Source organism: Ictalurus furcatus, chromosome 7 (assembly GCF_023375685.1).
Source record: "Ictalurus furcatus strain D&B chromosome 7, Billie_1.0, whole genome shotgun sequence".
Taxonomy (NCBI): Eukaryota; Metazoa; Chordata; class Actinopteri; order Siluriformes; family Ictaluridae; genus Ictalurus; species Ictalurus furcatus.
Window position 1 is genome coordinate 9,953,941 of NC_071261.1, and position 20,782 is coordinate 9,974,722.

Sequence of the window (20,782 nt, forward strand, 5' to 3'; positions counted from 1 at the left end):
AACTAAGTTTCTGCAACCATGTATGTTGGATTTGACTTCAGAAGAAGTCATTTTTCATACCGCTTATCCTAAACAAGGTCGCGAGGAGCCTGGCGCCTATCCCAGGGAACCTGGGGCACAAGGTTACAGACACCCATTGCAGGGCACAATTGCACACACTACAGACAAATTTGGAAATACCAGTTAACCTACAACGCATGGACTGGGGGAGGAAACCAGAGTACCCAGAAGAAACCCCCGAAGCACATGCAAACTCTGCACACACAGGGTAGAGGTGGATTCGAACTACCAGACCTGAAGGTGTAAGGCACCTCACAATTGTTTTTTTATTTTGTGATATATCATAATAAAACAGTTAGATTCCAACTCTGCTACAGATAATAACTGTAATCAACGTTCTTATTGCTTTGTTTCGAATTTGAAAGGGATTCTGTATGTACTGGACACAATGTGTGACTAATTTCCCACAGCATTGTATACAAGTCATTTTCTGATGCAGTGTTGCCCTCTGCTGGTCAATAATGAAATTGCAGTGATGTCTGTATTTTAAAAGGTCTGCACCCCTTCTGCATGAAGTAATCTACGTAGTATTAGACAACAAATCTGCTTTCAGTGAGCAATTTTGGTCATATATTAATATTTAAATTGTTAATTATTTTATCCTATAAACACCGACCTGTGATGGCTAGTAATTATTTTGTTCTATTAATGAATAATACTACAGACTAAAATTATTGGCAAAGATGTTAAATACTTTAAATTGCTTATGCAATAAGAATGTCACTTTTTTATGAATAAATGTTGACTGTACACTGTACATTATCAAAGAAATTTTAAAAGTTGATTATATTATATAGAAAATAGAGACGCTTATATACACTCACCAGCCACTATAATAGGAATACCTGCTGATTTATGCAATTATCCAACCAGCCAATTACGTGGCAGCAGTGCAGTGCATAAAATCATGCAGATACAGATCAAAAACTTTAACTGTTGTTCAAACACCACCTGGTCTTTTCCCAATCTTCAACTGTCTAGTTTCGATGATCCTGTGTTCACTGTAGCTTCAGATTTTGGCTGACAGGAGTGGAACCTGAAGTGGTCTTCTGCCTTTGTAGGCCACCTGTGTCAAGGTTTGATGTGTTTTATGTTCTGAGCTGCTCACCATGATTGTAAAGTGCGGTTATTTGAGTTAATGTAGACTTCCTGTGAGCTCCAACCACAGTTTTCTCTGGCTTTTGTCATTCTAATTTTGATAATTTCAGGCTTCTACTGTTCTATTTGCAGGATGGATCATTTTGCCTGTTTTTTTTTTTTTTTTTTTTTTTTTTTTTTTTTGCCTGTGTTGAAATCTGTAGCATTTTAAACTCTGGTTACCTCCAAAAGTAAAATAGGGAGAAAATTTTGTTTTTCTGTATCATTATTGCTGATGTTTTACATTTGGCAGACACCCTTATCCAGAGCAATAGACATTTATCTCATTTAGAGGGTTAAGGGCTTTGCTCAAGGGTTGGGATTTGAACCGATCAGTAGTTCACCATCTTAACCACTGAGCTACCACTGCCATGTTGTTGAATTGTTGTTGTTGTCATCATCCATACATTTCCTGTCTTTCTATCGTTTTATATCAATGGTAACTAACATTCTCATCCTGTAGACAGCAGCCCATTCTCTTGCTTGTTCCCATTTAAGAAGGTGATCTTTGAACTTGTATGCCATATAAAGACAAAAATCCCAAAGATAATTTTGAAAGACTGGGTTAGTAGAGCTTAAATGAAGCAAGAACAGTGAGCCAAGTTCAGGGTGTGTGGAATTATTTGTTTTGTTCTAAGTTGTCTGTGTAACGTGCTTGGCCAGGCCATGATTCATTAAACTATAACCATATGTTACATGCCTCTGCTGTCACCCATAGTTGGGATATTACCCTACATTTATTTAAATATACGTGAATCAGAGGGTCCTTGATATCACCATGAATCAAAGCAAAATCTTCAACATGATTTTGCATTTTTTTCAGCTTTCAGTGTGCTCGTTATATTTCTACACCAGCAACTCTGTACTTAGCTCTTTGCCATGGCTTATTAATGTTGTCAACAAAAAGTAATCCATGGTAGGCATATTGTTCATCTGGTCATTTAGAAGTGAAAGAGGGTGAATGAAATCTATCATCCCATGCATGACAAATCATGAGAAAAGGAATGAACAAGGAGAGAGAGACCTTGAAATAAAGACAACAAGGTTGACAGCTCCAGAAACACCCATGTCGGTGAGGAAAAGGTTATTTGTGAAATGACGAGTGGTTCTAAGTGTCTAATGGGGGAACGAGCAGTGCTCTATTCCGAACCAGGTCAGACATGAAGGAAATACAAATATGAATAATATTGAAGGATTAGAAATTAATAAAACACTTGGGGCATCATTAAAAGTGTTGGATCTGGAGTTAAAGAAGCAGCAGAATGACTCTCAGCAGCTTTGTGTAAGAGCTCTTGAAAGAACTCCAAAGTTTAGAACTTTGAACAGGAACAGAGCCAGCCACAACTGCTATGTCCCCCAACCCTGTCTCCCTTTTTTGTGATAATGTTTGCATAATTCTCCATCATATGAATATGTATCTTGGAGAGACATTTACTTTGTGTGTCACCTTGCACACCATGCTTAAACTTAAGGCATTTAAGGCTCATACACACATGTTGTACACTTAAGCTTCTTCAAGCCTAATCGTGTCTGGAAATAGGTGAAACAAGAGGCTCTGCATAACCTATGCTAAAAAACAAAAACAAAAACAAAAAAAAAACAACAACAAAAAAAACCAAAACATCATTAATTCCAGAATATTAGAAGTGTCTGAAATCCTTTCTCGACCCACTGTCAACCCACCATCACCACCTGAGCATGACTTTTCTGCTCTCTTACCACAGTCTTCCCATGACCACTACACATACTTCACATGATACTCCTTTGGCCTGTACCAAAATTCCACTAATACATTGGTGTCTAGTGTTTAACTGAAGTATCCACTTATGTAGTTTCCCTTTTTTTTGTGGTTGTTTCTCAAAATATAGCTTGAACCAGCTGTGTTTGTCCAGTTGTGGTACACTTTGCTTGTTAGTTTCATCTATCTATAGAAGGGATTTATTTATAATTGCACTATCCGGTGTTGACCCCAGATGAGGACGGGTTCCCTTTTGAGTCTGGTTCCTCTCAAGGTTTCTTCCTCATATCGTCTCAGGGAGTTTTTCCTTGGGATGAATTCATACATTTAAAATGTATATTCTAAATGTATTTATTTCTGTAAAGCTGCTTTGTGACAATGTGCATTGTTAAAAGGGCTATGCAAAAAAAAATTATTGAATCTCTGACTTAATTCCTTCTGTAACATTGTTGTTAAGGGTTGTTCTTGGTGCTTTGCAGGGTTTCTTCAAGAGCTGGTGTTGATTATAGGTCTAGATGTGAATCCTCAGGACTGAATGGACTCTTCTTAGGCATTCTGGACTTGAAGGAAGCTAGAGAAAAAAAAATCAGCCAAACAGGAAGTAGATATGGTGGGAACAGCAACAGAATTGAGGGATGAGGAATGTTGTATTTACTCAGAGAGAGAGAGAAAGACAAACTGTTTGCACATATTATCGTCGTTTATCTGTCTTATCTCTTTTTATGTCTCCACATATCCACGTTATGGATAACAATTTCAACAACACAAAATTTCTACATTCAGTATTAAATTTTTGTAATCCCTTATTCAACAAGAGGACTTCAGGGAGTCTCTTGACTCTGATCTATCATGTTTATGATGAAATTTGGAACAGCATAAATAAAAATCACTCTTTAATAGTTTGCATATATATTTTTTTTTATTATGCCACGAATGAAATCTCATTAAAAGTTTTGTTATTGATAGATTTTAGCCTTCCATTTAATATCACAAACAACCTTCACGGCTGTTTTTAACATCTATTAACGTCGTCTTCCTGAAGAAACACTTCTCAAAGTTTATTGAATCCAGGATGCACCTGCATTACATTCTGGAGGTCATGAGGTCATGTCTGACACTGAGAACCTCCCAGTCCGAATGCTGCTGTAGGCATCTCACTATTTATATCTCTGTTCGCTCTGACACACCACTTTTTCCCAGTGGAGAGGAGGAAGTGCAAGAAGGATGCCTCGCTCTTTTCACACTATAGTCACAAAGGTCCCACAGCAGTGTATGAGTGCCCCTCTCTGTCTCTCTTTCTCTGTCTGTCTCTCTGTTTTCACACACGCAAACATGTCCAGTGGAAACAGTCAATGGTTAATGTCCTGGAAAAGCAGAAAACCCTAGTGGAAAAGAAGTTTGTTCAGTGCTTATTTCCCACACTGTGACCAGTGACTAAGACTTGTTTTCTGCATCTAGCATAAACAACAGCACGCCCTGTCATGTTTTATTCGTTAGTTAATAACTGCCCTTCAGTTGAACTCATTTATACTGTACATGCAGTTGTTATTCCTGAAGAGACTTCCATCTTAGTGTAGGTACTATATGAATCTTTATGCATAAACACTGCCCTGTATTTTGCACTTTTTCAGTAGAAATGCCCCAAAATACATAATCATCAGGGCAAATATGTGTACTCATTTGCTCATGTAAAAATCTTTCGAAGACCATTTTTTGTACGTTATCAAGTTTGCCCATGTTTTTATTGTTATATTTGAGTGTTTATTACATTACTATGTAATGTTTATAATATATGGTATCTCACAAAAGTGAGTACACCCTTCACATTTTTGTAAATATTTGATGATATCTTTTCATGTGACAACACTGAAGAAACGACACTTTGCTACAATGTAAAGTAGTGAGTGTACAGCTTGTGTAACAGTGTAAATTTGCTGTCCCCTCAAAATAACTCAACACACAGCCATTAATGTCTAAACCGCTGGCAACAAAAGTGAGTGCACCTCTAAGTGAAAATGTCCAAATTGGGCCCAAAGTGGCAATATTTTGTGTGGCCACCATTATTTTCCAGCACTGCCTTAACCCTCTTGGGCATGGAGTTCACCAGAGCTTCACAGGTTGACACTGGAGTCCTCTTCCACTCCTCCATGACGACATCACGAAGCTGGTGGATGTTAGAAACCTTGAGCTTCTCCACCTTCCGTTTGAGGATGCCCCACAGATGCTCAATAGGGTTTAGGTCTGGAGACATGCTTGGCCAGTCCATCACCTTCACCCTCAGCTTATTTAGCAAGGCAGTGGTAGTCTTGGAGGTGTTTGGGGTCGTTATCATGCTGGAATACTGCCCTGCGGCCCAGTCTCTGCTTTAGTATGTCACAGTACATGGCATTCATGGTTCCCTCAATGAACTGTAGCTCTCCAGTGCCAGCAGCACTCATGCAACCCCAGACCATGACACTCCCACCACCATGCTTGACTGACACACTAGTCTTTGTACTCCTCACCTGGTTGCCGCCACACACACTTGACACCATCTGAACCAAATAAGTTTATCTTGGTCTCATCAGACCACAGGACATGGTTCCAGTAATCCATGTCCTTAGTCTGCTTGTCTTCAGCAAACTGTTTGCGGGCTTTCTTGTGCATCGTCTTTAGAAGAGGCTTCCTTCTGGGAAGACAGCCATGCAGACCAATTTGATGCAGTGTGCGGCATATGGTCTGAGCACTGACAGGCTGACCCCCCCACCCCTTCAACCTCTGCAGCAATGCTGGCAGCACTCATATGTCGATTTCCCAAAGACAACCTCTGGATATGATGCTGAGCACGTGCACTCAACTTCTTTGGTCGACCATGGCGAGGCCTGTTCTGAGTGGAACCTGTCCTGTTAAACCACTGTATGGTCTTGGCCACTGTGCTGCAGCTCAGTGTCAGGGTCTTAGCAATCTTCTTATATCCTAGGCCATCTTTATGTAGAGCAACAATTCTTTTTTCAGATCCTCAGAGAGTTCTTTGCCATGAGGTGCCATGTTGAACTTCCAGTGACCAGTATGAGGGAGTGTGAGAGCGATGACACCAAATTTAACACACCTGCTCCCCATTCACACCTGAGACCTTGTAACACTAACAAGTCACATGACACCGGGGAGGGAAAATGGCTAATTGGGCACAATTTGGACATTTTCACTTAGGGTTGTACTCACTTTTGTTTCCAGCAGTTTAGACATTAATGGCTGGGTGTTGAGTTATTGAGGGGACAGCAAATTTACACTGTTATACAAGCTGTACACTCACTACTTTACATTGTAGCAAAGTGTCATTTATTCAGTGTTGTCACATGATAAGATATAATCAAATATTTACAAAAATGTGAGGGGTGTACTCAGTTTTGTGGGATAGTGTATATTTAGTGATGCTGCACTATATTAAATTATAAAAATAATAATAATAATTCTACTTAATTGTACAATATTTATATGCTGATTTTTTTTTTTTTTTGCATTGCTCCAAAAAGGCAATATGTAATTCAATGATAAGTTCCTATAAATGCCTTCAGACTCATTAAGTCAACGTCTGCTTTCACATTTGTTTAGCCCCATAGGGAGACTTCACCATCATCTGAAGAAAGATTACACCACAGCACAACCGTAATATGTATTGTATTATATATTTTGCTGTTTATGATGAAAGCATCAGTTTATTTGTGGTTGCATCCAGAAACAGACATATTATTTTGCTTTATTTCTAGTGTTCTAGCTAAGATATGAAAGGAAGGTAGTATTCAATAATGTGGGGGGAAAAGGAAATAATTGTATTCGATGAAAGCTCTGAGTCATGTTCTGTCGTCACTGCACTTATTTAAGAAACCCTCGTGTCAGTGGACTTAACGGAAACTTCATTACAGATTAATATCTACGCTAAGCATCTTAAATTTGTGTTATTATTTCTGAGGCCACATCTTTTTTTTTCTTATGAAGTGAGATGACAAAATCTCTAATTATAGTATGTAGTTTTGCTGTAAATAGATTTATGCAATGCCTTTTTCCTCCACACACACATTCACAGCAATAATTCCAAAATAAAAATGGCAACGCTGTTCTCATTCACTTGGTATTTATTCACATTTTAAATATACTAATGTTTAGCAGTGTCCTTACATTCCACTGTTTACTGCAGATCTCCAGTTTGATCACGCAGACAAACCAGCATCAATAATAATAATAATAATAATAATAATAATAATAATAGAAAAAAGGAGCAGCATCCTGGTTTCAAATAAAAAGCTATTTGGGATGGATTTATCATGTCCTTGTGCTAGTATGCACAGTGTCATATTCAATTCAAAAGGAATTACATCCAGATAAATAAAATGAAACATAGCACTAAATTTGTAACAGGATCATAACAGTATCATAATAGTCATAAATCAACTTTGGGGGGGGAAAAAATCACACTCACCTTAAAATTAAGGTACACACTCAGAAACAGAAAAGTGACTCAAATTAGATTGGGAGGGAAAATGTTTGTTTGGAGTGTTTGTGCTATTTCAGTGCACTGTCGCATTAATCAGGTCTTAATGTAGGTAGCGAGAGGTCGCCACTGTGCACGGGTAAGACCTGCTTGAAACTGGATACCGCTTCAGCTCCAGCTCCAGAGTCTGTCCTCTAAGGTGCTTGGTTTCCTCCTGGAATGTTTAAGCCTCGATATGAGCCTCGAATGAGCATTCCCAAAGTCGTTTAACCTTTTTTTATTCCAAGCCCTAACATTCACGGAGACACTAACTGTGGAGGGCGCTGCGGCATCCTTACACTCCAACTTCACAGTCCACCTCTACATACCATCCAAAATATAGAAAGTTAAAACATAAAAAAAAAAATTGGAAGGAGAAGGAAGGAACAGAACATCTCTGGTAGTAGCCTCAGATTGTAGTGTAAACATTTGCCCTGTTGTTGGCGCTAGAGTTGCTGCATCTGGAGGCTTGCGCTTGGTGAGCCTGTGTGTGTTGCATGGATCTGTCCACTTCATTGGTATTGGAGGTAATTTTTTAGAGACTGGGGTAAAGGCAAAGTCTCAATCTGCTGCAATCGGTCACGGCCCAGAGCTAGACGCGCTGCTCTCCTACACAGGTCCATCAGAGGCAGGGGCTCAGCTAAAGAAGAAGAAGGAGGAGAGAGAGAGAGAGCGAGAGATAGAGGGAAGGAATAAAAATATTAGTTTGTGCTGAACGTGCACAGTTTTGCATGCATCCTATTCACTTGAAGATCGCATACTATTCATTATTTAGCAATGGATATACTGTTTGTTACTGTTTCCCATTTTAGATATTATGTCTGTGTGGGAATGCTGTGGGCATGTTGGCTCTTTTAGTTGTGTAAATAAAAACTTCAGGTTGTGTATATAAAGCATTTGCCCTTTTGGGGACCAGCCAAATGTTCCCACAAGGATAAGAATAACTGGAAATTTGGTTAGGAGTTAGGTTTAGGTGTATAACAACTGCCTATTGGAATATTTGTTAATTCATTCATTTGTTCATTTATTCATCTTGAGTAAGCTATTCATCCTGGTCAGGATCATGGTGGATCTGGGGTATATCCCAGGAACAGGAATACACCCTGGATGGGATACCAGTACAACTCAAGAACACACACTCATTCACACGTATGGGCAACTACGCCTAGTAATCCATCTGTTTTTTGGGAGGTGGGAGGAAACCCACATCGAGACAGAGAGAATACGTGAAACTCCATTCAGACAGTAACCTAAGCTCAGGATCGAACCAGGGACCACTTGTCTATTGGAATAACTTTGTTATGAATATTTCTGTAGGTTTATTGCAGTGTCATGTGGCCTGAAGTGCTGCATGGTACCAGTAAAACTCTGTCAAGCATTTCACAACTTTAGCCAAAGCTTTGTAATACAAAATAATTCAATGTGTGTGTCTATGCGTGCAACAAGGATAGTATTTGCCTGTCACTCCACATCTCACTGAACACTCTTCCACTCCAACTGACAGAGGTTTTGAATAATAGATAACATTTACCAATGGTGCAAGTTCTTCCAAATGATACTGGTGTAATCCATCTGGCTTGAATCAATTACCATGTGCCTTCTATGCTCACTCATGCTACAGTACCAACAGCCTCAGCAAACAGAGGCTAATCAAATGTTACAGAGATAGCTGCAGGAGGATTGTGGGTAAATGACAAGCAGAGTGTCATGCTTCAGCACTTTTCGCATCTGACGTCTCACATCGCTAATATGTTTTGCATGGCACGTGGCAAATTTACTTCCAAATGTGTGTCAGGAAAGGACTGAATCAGCTAGAACAATCATATACCTAATGTATTTCAAAACTACATTGTGATGGATAATTTAAATCCGTTTGCTCATGCTGTCAAGCTTCATTGTCTAAGCAATTGCTAACACAGCTGTGTTCTCAATTGTCATCCAATCTCATTTAAGTGGGATCCCAAGTCTAAAAATAGCTGCTGCATCACTCTCTTTAGTCATTGAATATCACAAGATAATTATAAAAATCAATGTAAGGGTGGATGTTTTGTTTAAGTGATATCATAGGAACTGTTCTGTATGATTTTCGATCACCATTAGCGCTAATATTTTCAATGTGAAGTTCTCCTTTAAGGCTGGTTGTAATCATTAACTTGGACGTTAATACAGATGCAGTGCATTCATGCTAGCACCAGTGACTGATGAGGCAGTCATATTCCACCACAGCCTCAATACCCATTATCATTTACCTCCTGCTTCTTCTCACACAAAAACACTCATAGTCTCTTTTACACCATACACACACATGTACACACCCTGCTGGGTACAAAGTTGGCTTACCAAATTAGATAAGACACCGCTATTTTGCACAAAAGAGCGAATGTGCATGGCAAAGACACAAAAACAATATACACTATACAGCCTGCTGGGATCAAATTGGCATGTAAAAAAATGTAAAAGTTGTCATATTTATACAGCCTGTTTGTTTCACTGTGGCATCAGATGAAATGTATATGATTCGCAGAGCATGCTACTTTTTAAGTAAGAAATTTCTGTAAATATTTATGTGGGAAAATTGCAGGTATTCAGACTCGGGTTACACACTTTTTTAGATTAGGCAAATTATCTAGGTTTAGTTGTGGTTGCCAGATTTTTCTTTTGTAGATGTGTCCGAGAAAAAAAATCAGGGATAGAAAATGCGGACTGAAGTTTTTACCATTGCTGACAAATGCAATACAGCTCTTTAATGAATTGCTTACTGTCTTAGCAGTACGTAATCAAGATTTACCATAGTAGTTGTTCAGTAATTACTAATGACTCTAATAAATTACTATGCAGACAAAACTGTAATGAATTTTCAACCACTATATCAGTCTCACCATACACCCTACACACACAATGCAAACACTTATTTGAATAGCACCCAAAGTTCAACAGAATTTATAGAACAAGGAGTTGTTTTTTTTAAACAGTGCTAAAAATACACCCAGTGGGATAAGCACTAACGCTAATCAGGATTCATCACCCCCGAGAACAGCAGAAGGCTATATTTATGAGAGGGGTTGGAAAATTCCAGAATAAACCCTGCTCACAAATCTCAGCCTGTATATATTCAAAGCCATTCCTGATTATAGTGAACATAATGATTCAGAAAGTCGTCCCAGTGATGAAACACACACAGTCTGGCTAGTCTCTGACCTGCATCTCCGACACAATAACGGCACACCAGATGGGAAGATTAGACTTGAAAGAAAACATAGAGGAGGACACATGAAACCTGTTAGAGTGAGACCATCAGACAGACGCTCACCCACGTCTACAACATGTGCTGTGCTTTATAACTCTGAACAGCACAACAATGGCACAAACAAAACGTTGTTGCCAACCAGAGGAGGCTGGTATATATGGGCTAGCAGGCCTCATTTTTGGCATCCACATCAGGTTATTTGTTGTTTACAAATGTCGGCATCTCTTGGACTTTTGTGGAACCAGAGATGGTAAGAAAAAGACACTGAATGCCATGAAGCCTTTGATAAGACCTCATCTCATCAAATATACAGTGCTTGACCGTCAAGCTATTGAAAGATATTTGATTTTAGAGACCGTCTAATATCCCCACCAGCCATTATTGGTTGGCAGCATTGTCTCGTAGACTGTGACAAAGATCTGTCTCTGTCTTCTTAGCCCATAAATCTTCACCAAGATTGATGCTTGAGATAGAGAGATGGCACATTTTCATTCTGAGTGTAACAAGGTTACATGCCAAGAAACAGAAAGAGGCCAAACTAGCTCTCACCTATGTCTGACTCAGACGGTGTTCACCATGTCTGTCTACTTTGACATCAATAGCATCCTTCAATATCTTTCCTCAAGGCTATTATTGCCCTTCAAAATGCACTGACCTCAACTCTCCAGCTCTTCTGAAGTGTCTACACCGATAGCCATGGGAATATTTTGAAAGGTCTGTAGAAAATGGAACCTAACACTGACTGATAATGAGCAAATTTTTTATGACTTGGGAGAAAGCCCTTGGGTCAGAAGCAGGAGCCATTTTTTATATGTGAATAACTGAATCACTCACAAAGAGTGTCACTAAATACAGTACTTGGCTTCCATCTGATTAAAAGTTGTCTAATTAAGTCAAACCAGTCAAGTGAATGCAAATGACACTTTAAAGTGTACAATTACTGCTATTGAGACAAGAATCAAATATCAGGTAAACAGGGGCGCCATTACTAGAGTAAGAGTAGCGAAACCATACACTTGTTCTGATACGTCATTGTTTCTATAGTAACAAGTTTTCTTGGGAGACGTTTACTTAGCATTTTTGGAAGGAATTCCCAGTGTCAATGCGTGGAAAGTCTCCGGGATGATTTTGCAATTTCTCGGTAAAATGACAAGCTTAAATGCAGCAATAAATAATAAACAAAAAAGAACAATGTGCCATTCATTAAAAAATTCAAAATTGTAATAGTTGGCATGGCATAAGAGGAACAAAACACTCTGGGATGTGCAGTTATTGGAAAATAATCAACGTCAAGGTGGTAACAGTAACACAGACCAACTCTCAAAGGAGCAGTCAAGTTGAGTTGCTCGGGAATTTCAAGACTAGATTAACTAGATAAAATATGCTAAATTAGTATATTTAGCTGGATACTACACAACTACCAACAGTGCTGATGCTAAAATAAATGCATATTATTTAAGAATTATATGAAATTGTCAGTTGTTACCTCTAGGATTTTAAGAACTCAAGAGTTCCAAAGACTTAGGAAGGGTAAATACATGAAGTATAAAATTCAGACAGTACTGAAGACTGCTCTGATACTCAGTCTGTGATGCTAATACATCAGGCAACCCTAGACATAATATTTTTCCTGTACTGTTACACTCTGGAATGGGATTATTTTTAAGTATGCGGTTTGGAGATGCCCAGACAGCCATCAGGTTTTTCTCACACTCCCAACAAGCCAGATCCAGACAGAAACTGGAAAGACTTTTAGTGTAGCAGTGTGATGGTATAATAGTATGACCATGGAGATGGGAGATTGTATGGAAGAATGGAAGAAAAATGTCCTCATGAGGTATGGCATAGTCTTTAAAATGTGATACATAAAGACTAAAACATGACAGAGAGTGTTGTTAAAGGAATATAATCAACGGCAGCATGAAATATTTGCAGTAAAAATGCAGCATTAGACGTTATGTCATTGTTTATAGAAATACAAAGCAAGCAGATTCCATGTACAGTTGTCAGACAGTGAGTTTTCCATACTCTTCCACCACTATTTCAGAGGCAGGGTAAATAGCTTTTATCATGCTCAGAGGACATCTGCAGAGAACTGTGGTGGATTACGTGGCTCCAGGGGTAGAATGGATAGTACTCTAGTAGGAAGATTCATCACCTAGCCAGACCAGTGATGCTGTCTGATATTACTGCGTCTGTGTACAACAAACAGGCCAAATTTACTACTTGGGTGGAAAGTTAAGGATAATGGATGAACAACTTCTAGAGAACTTCTGCTCTATTTCATGCAACTTCAATTTGGACATTGGAGACTTGGACATAACTATTACAGTGAGGTAAAAAAGTATTTGATCCCCTGCTGATTTTGTACGTTTGCCCACTGACAAAGAAATGATCAGTCTATAATTTTAATGGTAGATTTATTTGAACAGTGAGAGACAGAATAACAACAAAAAAAATCCAGAAAAAAGCATGTCAAAAATGTTATAAATTGATTTGCATTTTAATGAGGGAAATATGTATTTGACCCCTCTGCAAAACATGACTTAGTACTTGGTGGCAAAACCCTTGTTGGCAATCACAGAGGTCAGATGTTTCTTGTAGTTGGCCACCACGTTTGCACACATCTCAGGAGGGATTTTGTCCCACTCCTCTTTGCAGATCTTCTCCAAGTCATTAAGGTTTCGAGGCTGACGTTTGGCAACTCGAACCTTCAGCTCCCTCCACAGATTTTCTATGGGATTAAGGTCTGGAGACTGGCTAGGCCACTCCAGGACCTTAATGTGCTTCTTCTTGAGCCACTCCTTTGTTGCCTTGGCCGTGTGTTTTGGGTCATTGTCATGCTGGAATACCCATCCACGACTCATTTTCAATGCCCTGGCTGAGGGAAGGAGGTTCTCACCCAAGATTTGACGGTACATGGCCCCGTCCATCGTCCCTTTGATGCGGTGAAGTTGTCCTGTCCCCTTAGCAGAAAAAAACACCCCCAAAGCATAATGTTTCCACCTCAATGTTTGACGGTGGGGATGGTGTTCTTGGGGTCATAGGCAGCATTCCTCCTCCTCCAAACACGGCGAGTTGAGTTGATGCCAAAGAGCTCCATTTTGGTCTCATCTGACCACAACACTTTCACCCAGTTGTCCGCTGAATCATTCAGATTTTCATTGGCAAACTTCAGACGGGCATGTATATGTGCTTTCTTGAGCAGGGGGACCTTGCAGGCGCAGCAGGATTTCAGTCCTTCACGGCATAGTGTGTTACCAATTGTTTTCTTGGTGACTATGGTCCCAGCTGCCTTGAGATCATTGACAAGATCCTCCCGTGTAGTTCTGGGCTGATTCCTCAGTGTTCTCATGATCATTGCAACTCCATGAGGTGAGATCTTGCATGGAGCCCCAGGCCGAGGGAGATTGACAGTTCTTTTGTGTTTCTTCCATTTGTGAATAATTGCACCAACTGTTGTCACCTTCTCACCAAGCTGCTTGGCAATGGTCTTGTAGCCCATTCCAGACTTGTGTAGGTCTACAATCTTGTCCCTGACATCCTTGGAGAGCTCTTTGGTCTTGGCCATGGTGGAGAGTTTGGAATCTGATTGATTGATTGCTTCTGTGAACAGGTGTCTTTTATACAGGTAATGGGCTGAGATTAGGAGCACTCCCTTTAAGAGTGTGTTCCTAATCTCAGCTCGTTACCTGTATAAAAGACACCTGGGAGCCAGAAATCTTTCTGATTGAGAGGGGGTCAAATACTTATTTCCCTCATTAAAATGCAAATCAATTTATAACATTTTTGACATGCGTTTTTTCTGGATTTTCTTGTTGTTATTCTGTCTCTCACTGTTCAAATAAACCTACCATTAAAATTATAGACTGATCATTTCTTTGTCAGTGGGCAAACATACAAAATCAGCAGGGGATCAAATACTTCTTTCCCTCACTGTATAGAAACAAGGAGATCCAGGCAAACTCAGGTGTATATTCACATGAACACATGCACAATTGCTGCCCACAGATTCTCAAAAGCCCAACCAAGATGGAGAAAGCTATGTTTATTAGCCCTTTGGGAGCAAAGTAACCCTTTACTTCTATCACAAAAAATGTTGTTGGAGTTAAGGTAATGGCTCTTTCCTGTATCAAGTCATACAGTATATGACTAACAGTTATCAGTTTGTAAATGCAACTGGTGACTTCTCTATACATATAAAAAGTAAAGTTTGATGTTCCACAGGGCTATGTTCTAGGCATCCCTATATATGCTACCTCTAGATTCTTCATTTTCCTTTTTTATGCTACTTCCAAGCACAATCATTCATTAATGACACCAGATGAATGACACCAGCTTAATAAAGTTAAGGAATGTCTAAAGAACATTAGACACTGAATCTTGTAAAACACTACTAATGATCTGTAAAGCACTACGTTTTCCCGTCTTAGTACCTGAGTTTACTTTTGTTCTATTGTGATCCTCTGCTTCTGCTTTGATCAGCAGGAGCAGGTTCTTTATTAGTACCTAGAATAATAAAGACGACAGCAGGAGAGCGCTTTTTCCTACAAAACCCCTGAGCAATGGAATAGTTTTCCATATAGTGTTTGGAATTGAGACATGATGTCAATTTTGAGTCAAAACCTATTTGTCTAGTCAGGGATTTTGTTAAATAGATCTAAATCTACATCTTGATTTGTGACCGTGTCTAAGCAGCATACAGATAAAACTGTACTGAACGCATTGTACCAAACACCACATGCCTATCACTGAGTCACTCATGTTCCATAATCATACTTGAAAGGGAGTCCAGCAGTAATTTCTTATCTACATACTAAAAACTTGATTTCAAAATTATTATTCGTTTGCAGACACATATGACTCACTGTGTGTGTATTATTCCAAGCAGCAAGCAGTACCTTATAGGTCTTCAAATGACTCATTGGATAAATGTGGAGATTCTTTGTCTGAATGAAAGGGACATTTTCAATGACTGGTATATTTTTGAGTATGTGTGTATGTGGGAGTGCATCGAAAATCATGCTCTTGCAGCTTGTTCTTGCATCTCTTCCATCTGACACGTAATTAATGTTTCTGAAGCCTCCCTAATTGCTAACATGTATCACTGACCTTCTCTCTCATACACACACACACATACACGCACGCATTCACACACACACACACACACACAGATATATATATATATATATATATATATATATATATATATATATATATATATATATATATATATATATATTCACAGACATGTGGCATGAGACAACATGACACATGAAGTTATGCATCATGCACTATTGAATCATGAGTCACACTAAGGCTCATCATGTATTATGTATCGTTAATGCATTTTTATGTCCTTGAGTGAGTATAGTTTCTGCTTAATTAGCATAGCAGCACCTGTGGCAATACTGTTCGAGATAGCAATTCATAATCCAGGGGCAATAATTTATGGTTGTCTATCTCATGCGTGTTTCATGAATATATTCATTGGCAAATAAAAAATGATGGAGGTTTCACCAGTACCAAAAAACACAGGTGCAATTTCGTGACCCCTGTGGTGGTTTTTATTTATTTATTTATTTATTTATTTATTATTAGAATTTGTTTTAAATTATAAAGCCTTCCCAAAAGATTAATATACTGAGACCACAGGTTAATATTTTGATGTCTTTATGTATCATTCCCTGATTGAGGTTAAATGTAACATTATCAGATCATATCAATCATCTCCACACTTAGGTTCCTTTAACCGCAAAGCTCCGATTCAATTGATTTCTTTGTGTCTCACTCGTTTTAAGACACATAGTGGCCATGAAACAGATCTCGAGAAACTCATGGGCTAAATATTATTCATTCGTTATCACAACTTACCTATCTTACCAGCTCCACAAAACGGCATACTGTCAAAAACCAGTGCATAAAGCACACACAAATCTATACACACACTCATTAAAACCAAGAGAATGGTGATATCCTGCTGACACAGCAGTGAGTTGCTGAGAGGGATTTGAAATAATGAGCGATGCTTGGAAAAAGCTCCAAAAATTTTTTTGTTTAAAAATGGCACATACCTCTGCAGTGCCTGGCATGTCAAGCACACCAAATCGATAATGTATTTTCTTATTGAAATCGAAAAAGAGCCATAAATGCTTAAAATATTTGCATTTGTGGACTGTTGACGTCAGAGTGTGAGGGTAAGAAAAGGTAATGATGGTGGTGGTGATGGGGTTGATCATGTACAAGCAAAACCATTTCTGCTAGCCTAACAATGATCAAATGGATGGGTGCACTTCCAACTACAGGACACTGGATCAAGTGCTATTTTATAAGCATAATGCGAGTGGAAGCCATACTGTTGAATTCAACCAGATTTGCAGCAAATAATATGATAATTACCACTAAGACTATTCCTGCAGTGATGTATTAGCAACACTAGTCTCCTCTTATATGTTTGTTTCAGTCGTCTCATTATATTAGTCCGCCTTATTTCTTATCATTTTTTTATTCTCTTCAAAAACCCCACACACTTCTGCTAAAGAAAAATTCGCCAACATCATAAAATTGCAGAAAATCAATGTGAGTCCCTGCTTAAATATTTATGTAACTCTTGGACTTAAGTTACTGATTAGTGGCACAAGCTACACTGCGAGGCACAAGTAATACATAAATTAGAGATGTACCGATGTATCGACCGATACCGATTATTGGCCGATACATCGGTGCATCTCTAAAAGACATATCTAAAAGACAATTTTTCATGATATTGGCCTTTGGCCGATAGTTTAAAAACATCTGATGGTCAGGGCTGATTATATCCTGTCAATCAAAAGAGGGCGGGAAAACACATAGATTTTGTGCTGTGTATAAAGATGATGTCTCTTGTGTGGAATGACGACAAAACTGCAGTTTGTAAGCTCTGCACTGCTAAAATTTTACACCGGAATTGAGCAGCACTGAAGCGGGAGTTCCGGCGTCACGTCTAATCTTTTTTTTTGTTGCGCTGCTCAAGCTGTTCATGCTGAATTAACGTGCCAGTACACGGTTGAAAGATTTAAATGAAGATGAGTTGACAAAAAAGTATATATTGCACAGAAAAATATATTTGTAGAGTAGTATATTTCATATCCAGTTAATGCTAATATATAAAAAAGTTTATATTGTATATTACCAGTTTGATGTTCACTGATGAAGTAAAATAGAAATGTTTTTGTTTGTGGTGAGTGAATGTGAGACTAAGAGGAGGTTTTTTTTTTAGAATTCAGTCAATGTTAATATGAATTAATAACATTCAATAAGTTAAGAAATCTTACTTTAATCTTCATAATTTTGTTCATGTGTTAATGTTAATTAGAGTAATGTGTTTTCTGTTTATGAAACCAGTTACTGTGAAACAACTTGTTGAAATGGAGAGAATAAAGTTTTTATTTGCATTTCTTTCAGAAGTGTGGAATTGATTATTATTAATTTAAAAGAAGGCATAAAAGGTAGAACTATCGGTATCATCCAATATCATGCTGAATAATCGGTTATTGTACCGGCTGAGAAATTTACTATCGGTGCATCTCTAAAATAAATAAATAAATAAATAAAATCACAATTATACTGTAATTCTTGAGTGGCAGCCTGATATACTGAAAACTAGACAGCCATAATAACAGCATATTTGACACTGCTAACACAGAAATGGTGTGTGTGGGTGTTTTTTTTTTTTTTTTGCAGGAAGGCTACAATTTCAAAAAGCCATCATCTTACTTTTTTCCACATATGTACACACACTTGGCTGTGAATTTAGAGAGAAATCTTAGATCCAGGTGCTATAAACACACAGTTGTGGTCTCTCTCTGTCTCTGTCTCGCTCTCTGTAACACACACACACACACATACACACACACCCAGAGGGGAGATAACACAGCTTCTGAGATGGGGTTTAAAGTTTACCACACATCCAAACTGAGAATGCAGCATGCTGGGAGATACATACCAAGTAATCGAAAAACATTACTGATTCTTTCTCCTGTCCTTTCTTCTCTCCATCATTTTTTAAAAACAATACTTTTTAGCATTGTTTATTCTTTCCTGTTCTCTTCTCATCCTTTTTTTTATCTTCTCAATTCTCTATATTAAGTACCTGCTTTATTTATTTATTTATTTATTTTACACACATGAGCCATTTCATTTGAGTTAGATGAGTCATTTAGTCTCACTCTTTTCTTCCTCTTGTTTATCCTTCTCCATGGGGGAAAGAGTCTAAATTAAGCCTCCACTATCGCTAGGGGAGAGCACACCACAGTAGGAGCAAAAGGAACGAGGCGGGAATGGGAAACCTTCACTCCACACACTTTAAATGGAGATTTTTTTGGGGTTTTTTTCGCTACATATTGCTGCTTACTCTGGTGATGAGATTTACTATGTAAACAAATCCCAATTTTACCACAGTGATGCTGAATTCTTGAATCTGATTGTTTAGATGGTGCTGATTAATTTTCTATTACATAACAGCTGCTCTGACAGTATTGCCAGCCACAGGTTTATATTAATGTGCTGTTTCTAATATGTTATCATTTCTTTTTTTTCTATGTAGGCCTATTTCAATTCACGTATGCACACACCATAGTTCCATTATGGCATTTTGTTGCCATACAGCAACAATTACATTTTAACATTTAAAAGAATACTCAAAATATATAAACTTGTTTAAATGACACAAAACTAAATGTTAACTAAGCTTAGATAGTGTTTCTATGTTTTCCTTCAAGTAGTTTTGCATAAACATTGAAAAATCTAATTATGTCAAAGTTAAAACCACATTTTTCCAGTCACATAGGAAAATAGTAGTTTTGCATTATTGTCTATAAAAAAAAATGGAGATAAATTAATTGTTTCCATATGGCAACACTATGCAGTAAAGTGTTAATAAATTAATCAATTAAGCATTGACATATTTCTGTCTTATAAAAGGAACACTTTTGGATGTGTTGTTATAGGAAAATGATCAACCTCAGTGTGGTATCAGCAACTCCACTATGCATCATTGATTATTTTACTATAACAGCACACTCCCAAGTGTTTTATTCCTTACTTATGCTATATTATGAGGCATACATTTAATTGAGCCCTTTTGGAGAGGTTCATTCTACATAAGCTCTATCATTTGTCTGAGTCTCAGGGTGTAAAAGGTCGTTAAATGTGAATACATACCATCATTACTACTCTGATTTGCCACTTAAGCCTAATGTTTTAACACTGCTGCATGGACTCTGGTGGAGTTACTGGTGTAATATTGGCGTAAGCCATGTTAATAAATACAATATTTTCACCTGTAACAGCTTAAATGTCTTAAGTAGTAAGACACACATCCTGCATAAAGCCTTTCATGCTATTTATTACAACTCTAATAAATATTTGAACAGTCTTACTGAAATCCAAAACACTAGCCAAGGTTGTCCCCAAGGTTGTATTCAGTATACAGTAAGACACAATCAATAAACTTTATTTAAAAAAAAAAAAAAAAAAAAGGGGGAATCTACTATATAATGTTCCATGGTTTGATCCTGGGCTTGGGTTACAGTCGGTGTATAGTTTTGCATGTTCTCGCCATGTCTCTGTTTTCCTTCCACCTTTCCTTCCAAAAACATGCTGTTGAGTGAATGGCTACTCCAAATTGCCACTAGGTGTGAATACGTGTGTGAATGTGTGTGTGCATGATACCTTGCCAGGGTGTATTCCCGTCTCATGCCATAAAAATGTTATTGGAGTCAAACTAGCATCTTACTTTTTATTCAATGAAATGTATAAATGTCAGGTTGCATGCACATGCATGTTGTGCTAGAATTAAAGTTAAATATATGTTTTATATCAGTCACTATTTCCACATCATGATTCTGGAAATGACTAGTAATTATTCAAGCTAATTAATTAATTAATTAATAGTGACAACCACCTTCTTCAATATATGTACCAAATGCTGTTTTTTTTAATCTTCTTGTTCTTCTACACTACTCTTTTTTTTTCTTCTTCTAAAATGACCCGGAAATGGCACTTTTCATCCACTATCTTCTCCACCTCCACTCCTGCAGGGGTCATCAACAGT

The 20,782-nt window shown here is 38.1% G+C and overlaps 1 protein-coding gene across 3 annotated transcripts in view; it reads right to left on the bottom strand.

Moving 5' to 3' along the window:
* Positions 1 to 6,826: 6,826 nt before the first annotated feature.
* spsb4a (splA/ryanodine receptor domain and SOCS box containing 4a) overlaps positions 6,827 to 20,782 on the bottom strand; it is a 40,188-nt gene continuing 26,232 nt past the window's right edge. For all 3 annotated transcript variants that reach the window (XM_053628299.1, XM_053628298.1, XM_053628300.1), the window contains exon 3: positions 6,827 to 8,082. In XM_053628299.1, coding sequence (XP_053484274.1) covers positions 7,955 to 8,082 — 128 coding nt within the window. In that variant the 3' untranslated portion in view covers positions 6,827 to 7,954. The remainder of the gene's footprint in view (positions 8,083 to 20,782) is intronic.